At 43.1% G+C, this 19353-nt stretch overlaps 1 protein-coding gene across 2 annotated transcripts in view; it reads right to left on the reverse strand.

Annotated features, from left to right (window-relative positions):
- Positions 1 to 16097, reverse strand: part of PAH (phenylalanine hydroxylase) — a 38527-nt gene extending 22430 nt beyond the window's left edge. Inside the window, exons 1-3 of one of the 2 annotated variants that reach the window (XM_018080598.2) lie at positions 15956 to 16097; positions 11964 to 12071; positions 1454 to 1637 (exon numbers count right to left, since the gene is read on the reverse strand). In XM_018080598.2, coding sequence (XP_017936087.2) covers positions 1454 to 1637; positions 11964 to 12071; positions 15956 to 15997 — 334 coding nt within the window. In that variant the 5' untranslated portion in view covers positions 15998 to 16097. Of the gene's footprint in view, positions 1 to 1453; positions 1638 to 8335; positions 8493 to 11963; positions 12072 to 15955 lie in introns of those variants that run through there. The other variant, XM_018080599.2, reaches the window with a different exon arrangement.
- Between the last annotated feature and the right edge of the window lie 3256 nt (positions 16098 to 19353).

The raw sequence follows: 19353 nt of genomic DNA on the forward strand, positions 1-19353 counted from the left end.
ACACATTTGAAAGGCAAGCTGACCTAAAAGGCACGACAAGGCCTGTTATTTGTTAATGTCATCACTGATAAAGGACAGCATCTTACCACACTTCCTACAGCTTGGGCTATTCCGATCTCAGTCTGCCCTTGTAGCTGCCTCAGCCCAGAATTTGCCACCCACAGTTCATCCCCTAAGCAGGGCTTGTTTGACCTTTCAAAATATGGTTCTTTGGGGATTTCAGTTTGACTGGACCCTTACTACTTGTGAGAGGAGTTGAAACTGAAAAAAAAGGGAAAGGGCAAAAAGAAATATCAGTCTTCCTCTGTCTCCTCAGCAATAAATTGCTCCCACTTTATATTATTTCTGAATTACTGAAATTAACAAACAAACATAAGTTATCCTCTCAGATAGAAGGGGATAAAGTCCCTTTCTGAAGCACTGACAGGATAATCTAGCTCAAAAAACCCTTTGATCAAGTCAGTAATATGCAGTGAAATCCTAATCCTACAGCTGACCACAGGAGTTTTGATTTCTGTGAGGTCAGAATTTCCACACACAACACTTTCTTGGATGATATTTAGAACTGTATCTCCATCCGACTCTGGCCTATGCTTATACACAACTTCATTATTTAATAAGGTTTATTATTTACTTATTCATAATAACTAGAAAAATAAAAGTAATGTTAAGCCCTGCTAGGTCCTGTAGCTTTCTTCTGGAAATTAAAAAGCTCCCAAAAGTGAACCTCTTTGATTTGACGTGATCATAAATCACCTAATCAACCTTTTGTCCCTTCATCTCATGAATGGAGAGAATTGACTCCAAAGAGTATCTGACTTCTTCTTTTTCATCTTCAAATGTAATGTCATGGCTAAGACACAAAGGAAGTGGTAAAAGGATTACCAGCACTGATCTCAAGAAGGTATTAAAGTCCTTTCATGTTGTTCCTAGGAAGGAAGAGGAAGATCCAGACCTAAAGTATTTAAAGTCTGAAATCCTATTAAAATCACATCTGTTATCTGAAGAGGCGTTTAAGTATGTCTCGGACTAGCTGCTGGGCAGCCACCACCTTACCAGGCAGCCTCAACTCTAGCAAATCTCTGAGAATTAGGAGCATGAACAACTCACAAAATTTTCCTTATTTCCCTCCAAGAGCAGAATTGCAACTGACCACCCTGGGATTTCTTACAGTAATAGAGAGTTAGTCCTGCTCACACTAAAGTGGGTGGCAGAGTCTCCCTAGTTTCCCAGGAAACCTAGTCAGAAGCATGGCAAAAGATGAAGCATGGCAGTTTACACTGACAGAAAATCTCCAGATGAAAAAGCTTACAGCACAGGCAAAATAGGCAGAGACAGGGAAATGTAGCCACAAAGATCCAAGAGGATCTCCTTTACTACAGGAAAAATAAGTAATTTCAGGATGTGACACAAATATTCCTTGTCAGTGTTAACCTTGTCAGTGTATCCTTACCAGTGTCCTTCTTCTTTGTTCGTGAAAGCTCATGGACTGTTGCTCCAATATCACTTCTCAAGCACTTGATGATCTTATCCAGTGCTGGGATATTCTTGCCTTCCAAGTTAATGAAGAACTCATACTCATCTTTGTTGAGACGGGAAGGTCGGGACTCAATATGGGTCAAGTTTATACCTTTTTCCTATGAGAAAAAGAAATTTTATTGCCACAGGATTTGGGAGGAGGAATATGACATAAAGGTTAGATAAACACGTGTCAGTCAACAAACCATACTATACAATCCAAATAATTCAAAAGTAGACACTTACCTCTTGGGGCTACTGAACTGAAGATTTTCACAACAGAGAGAGAGACAAAAAGGAAGAATGAAATGTGGGATTCACCCTCATAAAGGTTAGAAGAAGGTGGAAGCAGGATACAAGTTGTAAACAGGCTTTGTATTGTAAATGGTGACTCCAGTACCTCAAGTACATAATGAGAGCCTGTCTGTGTCGACAAGGACATTTCCCAAGGATCAACACAGGAAGCAGGCATTCCACCTGTAGAGTACCCTCTTGTGAGAAACTAAATGCTGTATTTAGGAGCATCTTGAAAGAAGACTGGAAAAGCAAGCAGCTGTGCACCCTGTGAGATAAGCTTCTGCCAAACCACTGCACAGTCACCTGCAAAGCCACCTGCACAATTTCCAAGGCTGTGAGCAGCTGTTGGGCAGGGATCCAACAGGGATCATGGATCTGCACCAAAAAAAAAGGCAGTCGACGTTTGTGCAAATAAAAACATAGGTGTTTTAAGTCACAGAATCACAGAGTTGCTGAGGTTGGATGGGACCTCTGGAGATCAGCTAGTCCTACAGATTGCTCAGGCAGGTTCTGCTAGAGCAGATTGCTCAGGGCTGTGTCCAGTCAAGTTTTGAGACTCCTCAGTATCTCTGGTACTGCTCCAGGATCTAATCACAGAAAATATTTTCTTTAGTTTGGAAATTGGAATTCTGTCTGACCATCAGCAGTGTCCTCTAGCTCTGAAGAAAGAGTTCATTGGCAAGTATAGTCTTGATGACTATAGAGAATGGGAACCTAAACTCAGACATGCCACCATGCTGCTGTGTGAGCAATAAGTAGCTAAAAATCCTATTTTTCCAGTCACTTAAGCAAAACTGTGGGACAATCTACCTCAGTTTAGCTGAACTCAAATGTTTTCCTGAGCACTGTAATTTGAATATGAAAATATTGCACTTTCTTTTTTTTTTTGAGAAAAACCTTTTAAACAGGTTTCAGTGGGCACTCACTTTGCCAACCAACCATCCTGTCAGTCTCACACTGAAGCTGAAGACACGGAATGATAGGGTCAGGTCTGGGCTTCTGTGCCCCGAGAGGAATATACATATCCCTGGAGGAAATCTGGGCCTGAAGATCACAGAATCATAGAATCATTACCACGGAAGAGTCAGAAGAGGTGACACATGGTGCTCAGCAGCCCTGGAGAAGCTTTTGTTTTGCTTCTTTCAAGCTAAAGAACACCCCAAACTACATGGGGTGAAGTGATGGCCCTGGTGGTGTCAATGTCAACCCCCTGCTGCAGAGAGGTCAGGATTTCATCTGTGAAGTAACACTGTGAGGATCTACTTGTGACCTACAAGGAAGAAAGAGGGAACCTTTTTTATCTCTACGTCCCTCTTTTTGAGCCTCTCAAATCCTTTAAGGTTTTCTTCGCTCCTCTCAGTGCTTGCACAGCACAGGAGGGCATCTGGCCATCAGCGGCAAATGCCTCATTTATTCCACCACAAAAGGCAGTTTATTCCTTGGTAGGAAACATGCATGTAATTCCTCTGTTTCCTGAGCATTGCACGCTACAGATGAACTTAAATTGTTTGGCTAGATACCAATACAATAAGTTGAAAAGGTCAAAAGCGCATTCACCAGCCGCTGCCCTAGAGAGATGATGGGGGTGAATCCCTCCTCAAGGGGCCGCCTGGGAGGGAGAATGGCCGCCACTGTCCTTGGCCCCGAGGACAATTTGTTTTAGGCCTCCAAAGCCCCGTTTCACAAACAGACTGCACATTGTACCCTCTGCTTGGTGAGGCACTGGGAGTTTCTGACAGAGAGCAGGCGCAGGGGGCTGCCGGCCCCTCCGCCGTGGCCGTGCTGTATGGAGCAGTGCAGCAGTATGGTCTGGCACCTGGAGCTTGGGGCATTTAGCTACTCTGCACAGACACTCAGAGGTGGAGCCTGCCAAAGGCTCGTCACAGGCACACTGAGGTGTTGCTTTACTTTCACTTTGCACTGACGTGTAGGGGTGTTGGATTCTGTCTCTGTGTAGATTCACAGTGAAATGGGGTCCTAAGCTCTTACTAGGCTTTCTACATCTTGCAGAGCTGTGATAACATGGACCTCTCTTCAGTGAGTGTTATTCCCTGCTTCCCTCCTCCACCCACAATTGTTCATCCCTGCCTCAACATCCCTCCCCCAGAGACAGCAGAGCTGTTTGAGAGATCATAGAATCACAGACCCATAGAATAGTTTGGGTTGGAAGGGACATTTAAAGGCCACCTAGTCCAACCCCTCTGCAATGAACAAGGGCATCTTCAGCTACATCAGATTGCTCAGAGCCCTATTCAAGTTGGCCTTGAATCTTTCCAGGGATGAGGCATCCACCACCTCTCTGGGCAAACCACGCTGGCGTCTCACCCTCCTCATGGTAAAAAGTGTCTTCCTTATGTCTAGTCTGAATCTACCCTCTTTTAGTTTAAAACTTTATTCCATATCCCATCGCAAAAGGCCTTGCTAAACGGTCTGTCCCCATCTTTCTTATAGGTCCCCTTTAAGTACTGAAAGACCACAATAAGTTCACCCCAGCACCTTCTCCTCTCCAGACTGAAGATACCTGTATCCCTTTTTTGGTTTTGACCAGATGACTTTTCCTCTGTACCAGCTCTCTAACCTGGCTCAGTGAGCAGTTGCACAGGCAACAATGACCACAAAATTAAGGGAATGATGCAGAGATTGGGAATGAAGAGAGAAGCTGCAGGGCAGGCACAACGTATGCTTACGGCAGCAGAACCACTAATGTCTCTCAAACTATGACTGCAACCTAAGACAGTGGGAAAAAGGGGGGAAAAGGAAGACAGGTAGGAAGTAGCTCATGGAGAGAGTGACCTCCTTTCTTACACCTGAGATAAGCAGATGTCTTCATGCAGAGTGTCAAGCTGCTTTGCTATTTATTTGAGGGATATCTGCCACTCAACAATGTGCAGAGCCAACCTGCTACCTCTTTTTGCCAAGGCTTCAGGACCTCACAACAGAAGAAGCTGAAGGGAGAACCCTTCTGGTGACTGTTTTCAGAGCAAGAATTTGGCAGCGTACGTCCAACTCCCTGAACTGGCACTCTTGGAGAAATGTGTTATCATATGCTGTGCCTTGCTACTAAGCCCTTGATTTCAAAATATTTACAGTGACTGTTACTAGAGTTGTTTTACAAATCTCAGTTTCATTCTAGTCCAACTACTCCATCTAGTGTTTAATCTTCATAATTTCACATTGTTCAGAACTTTTTTGTATCCTTGATATTGGCAAATCTTGCAATTGCATCAGGTTTCTCGCAGTAGTTGATGCTTTATTTAAAGCTCCAGCTTCTGGAGATAAATGGCTACCTGAGAAAGTCAGCTAATAAAATTTCTTCCAGTTTTCTGAGCTATTTTTTCCTGCTGGAACCTAATTCCTAACCTAACTGGTTTTGGAAGATCTGGGATGTCATATGTTTGAGGCTGGATTCACATCTGAACTAGTAACACTTGTCTCTTCTGCCTTTCCTATTTTAGAGCTGGTAGGAATCACGAGAGCCTATGGATTGAGATTATAGAAAGAAGTCTCAAGACACATTCTCAGAGCTCAAAAATCAAGTTAGAACTTAGTTCTAAGCAAGTTAGAAGGGGACAGTGATACAGAAATCAAATTACAACATGGACAATGGTGGATGCAGGGGGGAGATTGCCCATGGCTGCCTTACCTCACAGTGCTGCATCTCAGCCTTGGTTCCCTCTCAGAGGCTGTGAAGCAGCTCCAGCCCCTTCCCCAGGTTATTCCAGTAATGCCATTCTAACTGAGCATCTTCTACACTGCAGCTGCCCCACACCAGTAGGATAAAACCAGCCTGGTGTTACACTACATAGGCAGTCTTGCAGAGGTCATTTCATGAGAGAATTTAGTCACACCCTCAGAAAGTTTAATGACCAGGTATTGGAAAAGGAAAATTGTGTTTTCATAGCTACTTGGGAAAGCTTTCAGTAGGGATGGATCCTCTTTGGGAAAGTTATGGGCTACTAATTTCCATGCCATTTATATGTCCTTCTGTTAATCCACTACTAAATGCTCCTGTACATGGTTCTAAAACTAAATACAGCTGTTAAGTCCAGCTGTAGCTTGTTTTCATGACTGTTGCCATTAATTAAGTTTGGTTTCATCAGGAAACCCCATGTTGTTACCAGATGAAGAACTGTTGACAACACTGTGGTGCCGCTAATCAACATTCAGTGAGAATTTGGGTGAAATTTCCCAGAACAAGGACTTGCTGGTACTTTCTGGTACCAAGAAAAAGGTGACATTTTTTTAACCCTTGCCATGGGGTAGTTCAGGGTTTTCTGGAGGAGGACACTTTCAGAAGCACAAGTAGAAGCTCAGTGCCTAATTTTCACAGGAGATCAGGGAACTTAGGAAATTGTAGTGATGCCTTCAGCTGTGAATTCCCAAAGTGAAGCCAAAGGCAACCATCTGGTTCGGCCTTACTGCTCAAGGGGCTGCTTCTCAGATGAAGACAGCACTTCTCCATAGTCTTCACATCTGCTAGGGTCTTCCTTCCAAGCTTGTGGAGGCAGTGACCCAGAGCAGGTCCCTGCCAGCAAACAGCTCCAGAAGGCAGCTGGCCCTGGAGCAGCCCCTGGTGTCCATCACTTAGCACTTCTGTTCCAACCCTGAAGTTTGGCATGAGGCTTTCAGCACAATCTAGCTACAAAACACATGGAGCAGGACAAACCAAAAACATGTGGCACTGCACATGCACCTACTAAGAGGGCACTCCTCTCTTTAAACTCACATTGGTTTGCTAGATCAAGAAGTCCTGATCTCCTGCCCCCAGGAAGAGGAGAGATAAGACTGAGGACCAGCCTTTGGAGCAGTGTAATAAAATGATCGTAGCTGTGCATATGTACAATATAATGAAAAAACAAGTCTCGTGGTAGGGGCATGCCTGGCCTGTCCACCTATCATTGTAGACACTTCCAACACACCCTCTGGCCAAAGTGACTGCTCTCTTCCCCTGATTTGGAAACAACCCAAACCACTGCAGAGGCAATACCTTCCCAAGAGACAAAGAGATAACAGTCACGTTGGACTTTCTGTTTAGTGAAGTTCCTAAACAGAAAAAGAGCAGAGTCATCTCTGCTGGCTCTTGAAGTGCAGTCTCATTTAGCACAGCCTGTTATTCCCATCCTGTCCTCCCGTGGAGCACTCTTACTCCTGTGAAACAGTAACTTACTCTGGGAACAGGAGTACTTCGTGCAAATCAATGGGGCTGCTTCTAAACTACAGCCCTAACCACAGATGGCTGGACCTCCTACCTGGAGTCCTGCTCTGTACTTGAGAAGGTCCCATCAGTGAAGAAAAGATAGAAGGCTCCTCTCTGAGAATGAGTTGAGCAAACTTGTATTGTAGTCCAATGTTTGCCCCTTAACATAGCTGATGATCTCCCGCTACTTTTTCTATCAGAAAAAGAACTTAAGAGAAGATTAATGTATTCATAAATTCATGTGGAAAATCTGCAAATAAGACTGAAAGCAATCCTTTTTACATATGGAAATGTCTATTTCTGATATTTTTAATGATTAATTTAACAATGGAAAGACCAAAATTTTAGGAAGAACAACTTTATTTTCTTCACTTCTTTTTCTTTCGGAATGGAAAAAGGGATCTTGATTTCAATAGGCTTTTATCACTACAGAGAAAAAAGCATTTCTACCAAGGGTTAATCCAAAATGATCAGGTTTGCTTTTTCAGTTTCAACAAGAAACATGGAAGATTTCTGTCTTTTCTTGACCTTCACTTTTACTCCGTAAGTTTTTGATGTGAATCAAAAAAGAAACATAAATTCACAATGGCCATTCTATCTTCCTTATTTTAAGCATAATATATTATGTATGTGTGATGTTCTGTTTCAGGCTAAGGTATTTATTCAAGGCTTCCTAGCTATCATCTTCTGTAACAGCATGACACAAATAAGCAGTACATGGCTGCACCAAACAGGTGTATAGCAGACCCTATTAAAATATGTTGTTGTAAACACCCTGCTGGTGGGTTAATGCTGTAACGCTCAAGCCTGTAATGAGGACTCAGGTGTTGCCCCAGCAGAGCCCATAAGGAAGCTGCGTGCATGCTGGAACAAATAAATGTTATGGACAAATAGGCTTTTCAAGTGCAAAATAATTAGGTTTGTTAAGCAAAAAGTGAATGTTTGCCACATCCCAGTATAGAAACAGAGCATGTAGCATGGAAGCAAAGTGGATTCAGATTTAAAAATCTGCTTATTGCAGGGCATGGTTGAGCTGATATTGTGTTACAGCATGTCAGAGTGAGAGTCTGGTCCTGCAGACACGTCTTTCCACGGGAAAGGTGAAGAGACCGCAGAGACTGTACTGTCAGCAGTGCCACAGAGCAGTCCGGGAGGAACAGATTCATGCAGTCAGGCAAGGATTTGCAAACCAGAGAGTGGGCAAGAACTCAGAGTGGGCAAGGGGTCAGAAAAGCTTAGGTGCCTGCTGAGGTCTTGTGTTTGGAGGGGTCTTCCCGAGTGCTGGTTTTTGTTAGAGTGTGAGACTGGGAAAGGACTCCTCATCTGCTCAAAATGGTTGTTAAACTCTTCCACAGACATAGTCTGTGTTTGCTTTTAGAGACAGAAATGCTTTCAGCATATAGTCTTTCTTTAAATATGTGACTGTCCTTCTTCTATGCAGACTGTTTGCCCTTTTTGGACATTGTGCATTGACCTAACTCTGAAATGCATAAAAGAGAATATGAATTGAGAACAAACATGAGAAAAAAGTAGAAACAATCAAGTACATTTTGGACTTTCAGACAGCAGACATAAGGAGCTGAGCATACAGAGGAGATTCCTCAGGAAAAAAAAGCCTTCAATCTACATAGGAAAAACAACAGTTGTTACTGTAGCTATACTTGTGTGCAACTGGGACTCGAACAGAAAACTAGAGTTTGGGTCTTTGAGCAAAAAATCATATGTGAGAGTGAGCTCTGTCAACTGCATGAGAAAACCTGAGGGACATTTTAGTAGGACAAACATTACTGTTTCCACAAAACATATTGATATTCTCTTAAACTTAGTGTCTCAGTTAAAGGACACAATTCTGTGCCATGAGCACTCTGTAGCCATTGGCCTTGCCCTACCTGAATGAGGCTCCCCTACCTTCAGTTCCTCCTTGCCTCCACAATGGGGACTTATCCAGTTCAGCTGGGCTGTGTTTGGACAATACTTCCTTCCCCGAGTGATGTGACTTGGATAAATCCAGTTTACATCTGGACTGGGAAATAGTCATGATGCTTGATGAGCCAGCAGTCCTGGACCTCATGATATCTAGGGGCAGACTGAGGCTAGAACACACCACAGCTCCTTTGGGCTCTTGCTGCCTGTGTAGAACAAGCTGTGACAGGGGCTAAAATCTGGCCAAGTTTCACCCCAACACAGAAGTAGAACATGGGCAGGATGTGAATCTGGGAGTGAAAAGCTGCTTCTGCATCTCAAGAAGGGACTCAAGAGTGACTGGACAGTCCATCAAAAATAACAGAATTCTTTTCTTCAGCTCTTAAACCAAGGAGAAGATGAACCTCCCTAGGTCCACATAGACACCACCTTTTCAGAAAGGCAGTCCATGTGCTGATGGCACCTCAAGATCTCTCCTTTCTTTAGGTATCCCCTCAATTCCCTGTATCTCAGTCTGGATCTTGCTTCCATGCTTCCTTCCCCATGAGAGAGGGTTTATTTTCAAGTCTTTCATATTTACAGCTCACTCAACCCACCTTCTCCCCCCTTCATGTCCCAGGGTAGTTTTATAAATTGGTTCAAGAAGAGGCAAAATCCTCAAAGCCAGTGCTGGAGGCACTGTCTCAATCACTCTCAAATCTGAGCTGGGAGAAGGAAAGAGTGTAGCTGTGCTCTCTGCCTGCCTTCCCATGAATGAGTGCCCAGAGAGACCTCAGCAGCCTGGGCAGATCCCAGCCCCAGCAAGGAACAGACGGTCTCTGACCACACATGGTCATCGGTACCAGCATCTGCACAAGGTGTGGACCCCCTCCATGGGAGTCAACAGTTGCAGAGCCACATCTGCTCCAGGGAACAGCCTGATCATATTTTGTGGCTTTTTTGTTTTCCTTGTTTCCTACTTCATGTGGTTGCATGAAGCAATGACAGACAGCAGCCATCCTCACATCTTCTCCTTGTGATGTCCCCCTGGGACAAACCCACTGCATTTCCTCAGGCCAGCAAATAAGCTGGTGACAGAAACCTGGGGACAAGGCTAGAAATCTCCCTGCTCAGAGGAGCCCACCAACAGAGAGTCTGAACTCCCACAGCACCTCACAATTGATGTTATTAAGCAGTGAAGGAGTACAAGAAAAAAAAATTCTCTCAAGCTCTTCCTTCTTGTTCCCACTCTTCATCTGCCTGTTACAACTTTCCCTGTCTCTGCTGTGGATGTCACCGAGCACAAAGTCTGTGTCTCTGAGGCACCGTAGTTATGGCCCAGGTGGAAAAGGGTGGAGGTTACCCTGTGCATGTGTATGTCTTACACCACTGTGCAGAGGGTGAGGTTCTTTGAACTGAGTTAGAACAGCCCAAGGGCTGTTCTGGTTTACACAGCAGGAATTCACTAACAACAGCCCTGAGGAGCTGAAGTGGCAGGTCAGGCTTGCACCATTAAATCCCTTTGTTCCAGCCTCGAATCCACTTCTCCACTACATTGTCAACAGCATGTAAAACTGATATAAGAGCACATATGTACAGGTCTCTTGTCAACCCCTGGTGCTAGAGGAGACTAAAAGTCAGCACAGAAAGAGTTAGCTTCATTGGGATGGAAAACCACCCAGCAAACAGTGCAGACACCTTTAGCTGAGTCCCAACTCCTCAGTTTCCATCAGGGTCACCGAGAAAAAAACATGACTCAGACAGTCTAGGTATCTGCTTTGGGGCAAGAAAAGTCACGTCCAAGAACTGCCTACTTCTCTCTTTTTTATACTAGCTCTCCTACAGATTTTTCTTTAGAGCTGACAGTAATTTTGTTATTAGACAGTAATGCATTTAATAAGCAAATATCAACAGTCTCTTAATTCACTTACAGACATGCACATCATTGACATACAGACATTTTACAGGACTGTATTACAGTGGTCAATTCACAGATTTAGACTAGCTCTGCTGTCAGTGGCATGAATTTCCTTTCATCCTAATGAATCAAATATGTCCTATAACTTATAATTATTTTTCCTTTGTACCAATAACACACAAATCTTTCATTTCCTAGTAAATTCAATTTATGAATGGAAAATAAGCAACCCACACCTTCTTACAGTGTTCTAGAGAAATTGCTGTTTTCAGGCACAAATATTATATGAGGATCTAAAAAAAAAAAAAAAGCCACAGAACCAATATAACAGTGTATTTGTTTGGGAGCACAGAGTACACAGCTGTGTGTGTTGCAACACAACCATCGTGAATTGCAGGGATTTCATGCTTTTTAAACAGCATTTGTGACATCTGGGAAATATTTCTACAAGAATAAATAAGCACACAATGTCCTGAAAGGTAAATGACTCCTTGTTTCCCCAAAAGCTTCCCAAATCAGTCAGTACAAGTTAAATCTCTTTAGTGTAAACAAAGTACTGTAATTTTGATGCTATTTTGCAGGTACCCTCTACTGACTTTGTAGAAATAAAGGTACTTCTCACAGGTGGGAGATGGTGGGTTTATTTATATCAGATATTTACTGAGGTGGACAAGAGCCAGGGGGACAGTAGCTGCCCCCAGTAGAAATGCTTCATGCAACATGTAGTGTGAGTCACATGGCTCACATGCATGTTATATTTGCCTTATAAGTTATAAGGCAAATTATTTGATTATAAGTCAATCTTAGGTGATGGCAAATTCACTCCTATCTCTTACTCAAGCAGTTACAGTGGAATATTTCCTTCTTAAGTGAAAAAAATGCATTTTTTCCACTCTCACGTCAAAGGTAGAGGTTTTAATTTAGAAGTTTGAAATCAAATTTTAACTTAAAAAGGCTACTTCTGCTCCAAGACTTTAAGGGATTGTAAGCCCAGAAAAGAAATGCATGCTGCTTTTCCCCATGATGGCAATGAAATAGAATAACAAATGTGATCTCAAATATCCTGAAAAAATGTTACTGTAACACAGAATTGTAAAGACCTGGTCAGGTTTCATGAAGGAAAATATTTACCTCAAATGTGCGCAGGACTTTAGCCAATGCCCCAACTTCTTCTTTCAGAGAGAAAATCAAAGAAATCACACCATTTTTATTTTGGGACTCTTCAATGTACATAGATTCCTGAAAGGACAGAAAAGAATACACACAAACAGAAAAGATTTACACTGGGAGTCAGTTTTACTTTTCTCCATTTCCTTTTTGCACTTCATCAGCAATGTAAAGAGGATATACAATAGCTTTCAGTGGGAATCAAGGCAGCTTTGATGCCAGAAGTAGAGCAGCTCTGGGGCTGCTCCAATTCATGATGGTAGAGACACAAATCCCTTCTCTCAAACTTGGGTCCTTGTGGGAGCAAGGCAGTTAAAAAGGACATGAAAATAACCCAATATCATCTCTACCTGGCTTCACCTGTCATGTATATCAAGCTCAGGGATGACAGGAAACATTACTGCACTTTGGTTTCAGCTACAGTGCAAAGTCCTTCCCTCAGGCTTTGTTTTCATTAACACTCAGGATTAAGTGGAGCAATGTAGACAAGCTCTGTGCAGAGGTGCAGACCATGATCTATGATTCATTTCATTTCTCTTTGTACCTTCCAGGTATCCCCAGGGAGAGGACATATGCACAAGAGGTATATAGAAGGTGATTTAAAAACAAGATAATGACATCAAACAAAGAAAGTAAAAGAAACAAAAAAGGAATAAATATTGGAGCAAACATTTAAATCTTCCCTAAATCCCACAGTCAGTAAAGACTCAGTTAAGTCAAGATGTGTTTTCATTTATGTTTGTTCTGTTTCTCTTATTGATTTTCAGCTCTGGAAATTCCAAAAGGCAATTTCCAGTGTTCTCAAGAAAGAAGAATGTTTATTTTAACTATTTTCATGGTTCTCATTACTAGAATGTCTTTGCATGCCTCAGTACATGTGTTTCTTTTCACAAAAGCCCTGTTAAGTAGGGAAGAGTTATTTCATCACTTAAGAAATAGAAAATTGAATCCTAGAGTGGAGCCAGATTTTCAAAACTATCTGGGTACTTGACATGGCCTGCTGAGATTTCAAGAATCAATTAATTTTTCTGATGTCAGAGTAAATTTGATGCACAACCATAACAAACTTTTGGGAGTCACATTAATGTCTTATTTGCTGATTTGTTTCATTTCTTTTTAACTTCTACTGGCCTTGGGCAAATTGCCCCTGATGGGTATTTCAAAGATCACACCAGACATCTGCAACACAGATGGGTCCTGGTGTAACAAGGCCTGGGCCAAAACTTGATTCAAGGTACCCAGTCAATTTTACTTTATGAAGATCCATATTTTCAGTCAGAGCCTGTCCTCGTTATAGCTATTGCTTAATTGAACATATAAATCAGAGTGTAAAGAGTCTCAATTCCCAAATATTGTCCTCAGAAAAAATAGCCTTTGTAGAAGACAAATTAATAAGCAAATCCAGTTGCCCTGAAGACATCAAGTTCTTGGTGGGACTACATTTCCAGAGCTATGAAGAACTGCCTTCTTTTGTAAAGTACATAATTGCTGATTCTTCAGGCTGTCTCCAAGGCTGCTGCTAACCTGAGATTTTATTTCCAGAGACTGGCAACACATTTTTCTATCTGGCTGTATTTCCAGAGGCTGCAAAGGTTTTCCAAATGTTTTTTACCTTTATGGGGAACTTCTATTGGGAACCATAGTAGAAGTACTGGCTTTACGCACCGGAAGGAAGATTTCCATCTGTTCAGCTGTGACACCACAGCATCTCTGTGTCTCCTGGATCCTCACCCAGCCAGGGAGTCAGCCCAGCTCTTACATGATGAGGACCAAGAGGAAAAGCAGCTGGAAGTGATGTGTCAGCTGGCTAATGAAACCCATTTACACCTCAAGCAACCACAAGGGAAAACAATGACAGGAGTCTGGCAAAAGTCAAACCAAATGTCTTTAGTACAGAAATTTTATGATAGTGTAACCAAAACTGTCATTTTAAATACTGTCTGTGCGTTGCTTTGTCCTTCTGTTTTCACGCAGCAAAGCCAAAACTGCACTACACACTAGTGTCTGCCCGATGGATCGAGAATTTAGTTTTCATGGTCTGAAATGAAACCGTTTTAAAAGACATGCAGTTATATATTTAAAGTACTCTTGCCAAGTCATGCTGTGAGGACCAACTCATACGACAGATTGACTTGACAAATGAAGAATTTGTGGTTTGGATACTTGCAGGGGATATAATGCAAGGTTTAAGTCCTGCAAGGTAATTCTGATGATAATTGACCTCTTTATACGATAAGATTACACAAAAATGCCTTAAAAAACTCATTGGCCACTAGTCATGATGTGTTGAGATCAGCTGCTTTCAATCCATCCTCAGTCATTTTCCCACTCTTGTAAATTGATTTAAATTGGTGCTTAAAAGAGACACACTGCAGTGAGAGTGGGCACCACCACTGTAAACAACATCATACTTCCTTAACTTCTCGCCCATCTGCATATGCACTCAGTTCACTGGAAGGTCTTTTTACAAGCATCAGTTCATACCTGAGTCTGCCCACAGACAGACTTTCTTTGCTTTAATTTCAAAGGGAAAGAAAACTGAAATGATTGTTTTCCTGGTACCCAGTTCTTATCAATACATATAGAGGCAATGTCCATCAATATACACTGAGGACAATATCAAACAACACCTATACAAATGTAGAATGGAATAAATTAAGCTCTAATTTTCTTCTAGATCCTTTTTTATTCCAGTAAAATAAGAATCATTTGATGAGCATGAACAACCATTCCTGGACCCAGTACAATTGCAGAGATAAGTGATGTGTAGATGTAAGGACAGGCTTACCTGAGCACCGTGCAAATCTTCATTTTTAGTTAACCACTCTGCACATAGATTGATATTGCTGTTCTGACACCTGTGACAGTATTGGAGCTCAACAACATAATCTCGTCAGCCTTCTAATCCATTTGTGAGATGTTTATATAAAGCCCTTCAGAGTGAATTCCAACACTGCTAAAGCCAGAGAAAGTTTTTCTTGCAATTTCAGGGACACAAAATTTTTAACCTCTGTGTTGTAAAGTCCAGACTTACTAGATATACAAAATTCTAGGGGAAAAAAGTGAAAAATAATTTCAAATGAAATAATATTCCTAAGTTACTTGTGAAAATGGAACTATTTTCCAAGTCAGGTTTCTTAAGGCATTTAAATGCTGATCTCCCACAGATGTTTTTGGGACCAAGCAATTACACAACTTGGATAAATAGCAAGGTGAAACCCTGTAGAATTGCTGTGGGAGTTCAGCCTTAGCACACAAAGCAGTAGAAAAACAGGCTTCCTTGGCAGCTCTTAAAAAGGTTTGTATAAATTGAAGCCCTTTTTTGCACATCTCGTGCAGCTTTTCTCTGGCTTCAGGAGCATTGCATAGGACACATACGTGCCGAATTTGGTCCTAATAATTAACCATGCTGGCCTCAGGTTATGTCACTTGTCCCTGCAGTAACATTAGGTCCTGTAATCGAAGGGCATGGGCTTCAGGACTTTCCTGTATTTCCCAAAGCAAAAGGTTCAAAGTCAGTCAGTAAACATTAAAAAGGGGAACATCAGAGTCCCAAAATTTAACAAATAGCTCCACTAGAAGGCACATAACTTCATCTGGTTTTCTTTAACAGAAGAAGCCAGCTTTCTTTCATCACACAGGTTTAAGACTTCTAATAACTGCTGGTCTTTTCTGCTTCTTCTTCTCTTTGCCATGTATGCAAGGATACTGCTGCAATGTTTATTTGCATTCTTACTGCACTTTTGTGAGCACAATTAACAACAGACAAGGATGGGGGCTGCCCAAAGAGAGCACAGTGGCAACCAGACACCACAAAGCACCAAAACAATCCATGTCAATTCCTCCCATCTTGGGTCAAACTGGCTCTCAGAGAGTGGGGGACAAGATTTGCAAACAGGATTGAGGCAGACAGGCACCCCTCTGCAAAAAGCAGGCACACAGACACCACCACCTACCTGGAAAGGGTCACCATTCATTTTGCAGTGCTGTGAGTCCATGTTGCAGAGGCAGCGATGCCTACACAGGGAGGCCCCTTCACTACAGCAGGTGGAGCTTTCTGACCTAACTGCAGTGGACAGAACTCTGTGCAAAGGTATTTAAAGTGGAGCAAGCAAGGCAAAGCCATCCCTCCCCTCCCCTTCCCCAGCTCCCTCCCCTGGACAACATGCCAAGGGGGCGTTCTCCCTGCACACCCACCCCACCCACCCCTGGCACACAAACAAGCTGCTCCACGACGACCACCCCTTGTGAGTCCCACGCCTGCGCACAGCGGCTTTCCAGCATATTGTTTCTATCTGCACCCAACGTGGACGAGCAGCATGCTCTGAATTAACAGTCTTCCTTCTGCTGATCAACATCAGCTGTTTTCATTTCTTCACTTCAACACATCATTTTCAGTTCAGCCTCCTGCCCATCCATTCCCACTACAGCGTGTGTGTTCAGCCTCAGGTGGGTTTCCCATTGGATGTCTCTCTACTTGAACAGACATCAGATGTTCTCCAGGATCTGCTCATTGGATGTCAAATGCCAGGCACGTTAGGCTCTGCCACAGCACAGCAGCTGAAGGATTTGTCCTTTAATAGGGCTTTTTGGGGTGCTTCCAGGAGGTCAGAGAGCAGAAGACATCACTCATTAGACACTGGAAAGAGATACCCAGTGTAAGGGAAGCATGAGATAGGATTTAGATGCATGAACCTCACACTGGGATATGACCCTGAACATGAAGAAAGGGAAGAAGGTAAAGGAAGAAAAGGAAAAGGAAAGACTAGGTCAGAGCTCTAGGGCAGCAGGATGTAGCAGATGTATGTACTCTTGTATGTAGCGTAAGCCATGGAAAGCAACAAGGGAGACAGGGTGTGGGACATAAATTATTTCAGAAAACGTTAGTAAAGTATTGATACAAAAGAGCCCAGATTTGGTTAAGAAAGAGTCACCAAAGGTGTAAAGGGAATACTGGAAAGTGGTACCCCGGTATGGGAGAGCAGGTGGAAAAATAAAGTAGCTGGGCAAGCATCTATTTTGTCATTTGGGAAGATCAAGTCTAACAAACTATGTCAAGGCAGGTAATCTTGCTATATTTTTGTAATGAAGATAAATTCTCTTCAGAGTTCTTTTAGCCTTGAGGGAAGTTCTACTGCATGCACCAGCGTAAACTCAGATTGGTGAACACTAGAAAAGACTTACTGTGAATTGTTGGTACTTACAAAATCCAATAGCTGCTAAATCCAATCAGTGTTGCAGTAGGGAAACTGAGCAGAGCCATTTGCAGGGATCTTAGTTCAAACTCATGTTGAACCCCATGACTGTGGGGTCAGAATCCGTTTTACTGAAACTATCACTGTATAACATGCATCTGAAGTAACTCAGTTCTTTGGATGCAAACATCTACATTTTTCAGAAAAGCTGCTTCTTTTTACATCCTGAAGTTGCATTTAGGGGTAGAAAGTTAATTTCTGAAATGATCAGCAAGCCTATGGTATGGGCTGGCAGGTCAGGGTAGACAGCCAAATGTGAAGCACATATAACACACTGGGCCCTGTTGGCATTGTGGGAGCAGGAGGGGACAAGGAAAGATGGAGCAGGAGGGGAAAGGGAGGTTATCCTCAGTAATTGCCAGCAGTATAAAAAATACTGGTTTTTAACTAATCAGCCAGTAAATTCACTACAGTAGCCCATATTTTGTGTCCTGTGTTTGTGCAGCTTGAGACACAGTCTTATCCATTATAGGGATGCTGAAGGGCACCCTGAGAAAGCTTCCTACTTGGCATATTTTTCAGTGAGATTTCAAAAAAAAATCAAATGCATGTCCTTTGGCTGGCCAAAGTAACTGTGGCATCCAAAATCATAAGCCCTTCTTTCTGTCATTTTTTGTGCCTTCCTCTTTCTTTATTCCTTCTCACTAATTTTCGCTCTATCTCTTTTACTTCTCTGTAGCTTCTACATGCTTTTGGCCTTTTTTTCCCCCTTTTTTTTCCATTCCTTTTCTTATGTATGTTCACTCTACCTGATGGTAATGGCAAGTAAAAGTGAAACATCAGGTATGCAAAGTAGTGCTCCTCTCAACTTATTGTAACTATTTATTTTGCCTCCTTTACCCCCTGCTTTTTCTACTTATGTTGCAATCTTATCCCTTTTTGGTACATAGTCATAGTAGTATCACCAGTGTATAGCCACCAGTGCACTGTTTAATCTGTCTGGACTATCAGAGGCTGCCTGGTAGCAAAAGGCACTGGCTAGGGGAAGCAAAGCTCTTGCTTGTCAACAGGAATTTCCAAATTCTCTTCTTCTGGAGCAAAGAGGTGTGTGTAGGGGTGTGGGAGTGTGTGACCAGTGCCGTTCCAGTAGGAACAGGTAATTGCATCAGAATTGGTTACCTTGGACCATTTCAGAGTCCAAATTGCTAGAGCTTCCCTGTCCTCTTTGAAGTACCAGTTCAGCACACCCAGCACAGGTTCATCCCCCTGCAATGACATTGCTAACTGTGAATTCCCACTTGGGTTTCAAGTTGTGGTGGCCCCTGTGTGAGCACTTGGGCTTTGAGTCCACCAATCCTGCTCTGGGCTCTTGCTGCAGCATCATTCAACCCCGCTCCTTTCAACCATATGCAGCTATGCACTGATGTCCCACATTGCTTTCACCTAGAAACACACATTTTCCCTCAGAAACACACACTTTGGTTGCACACACACACACACAAACACACCACATGCACCCATTCCTGGATATGCTGCTCAGCCTAACAGGGCTCTTTGCACTGAAAGTTGGCAGGCTCCCCTGGCCGGCACAATGCAAGTTCAAAGGGCCACGGACTTTGGCTGCTTTTCAAACTGCTCTTTCCTGCCTTTGCCATTAGCCAGTATTTGCAGAGTGGTGGCTTCCCTAGACCTGTGAGTCTTATCTGGGCAGGGATGTCCCTTCCTGTGCAAGGACGCAATCTGTCTTTTCCCTGCAGGTTCAGAATGTCCCAATCGATGTGAGGGAGCAGTGGGGAAGGGGGAGAGGGGAGATTTTCTAGTGAAAACAGAAGCTCACGAAACATTCCCAGATTAGGAATCCGTGGGTATCTCAGGCGATTTGTGTGTGAGCATGGCAGGGGGCAACCCCCCCTTTTCGATATCGTGTATGCGTTTACCAGATGTCTCGGGGTGCTGTAGCTCTCCTTTTACTCCCCAGACAGCCTGAATGTCCTCACACCCCAGTCTGCATCGCGGCTGCAAAACCGCCCGGCCACGTCCCCTCTCATTACAGACCCGGGCTGCCCAAAAGGTTAATGCTTTTTGGATGTACCCCATCTATGCCCTCCCCGGAGGATTTCCCCTGGCTCCTTCCCTCCGGGGCGACAGTGGCCGGGAGG

This window comes from Manacus vitellinus, unplaced genomic scaffold, assembly GCF_001715985.3.
Source record: "Manacus vitellinus isolate BGI_N305 unplaced genomic scaffold, ASM171598v3 scaffold_5_pilon, whole genome shotgun sequence".
NCBI classification, from domain to species: domain Eukaryota; kingdom Metazoa; phylum Chordata; class Aves; order Passeriformes; family Pipridae; genus Manacus; species Manacus vitellinus.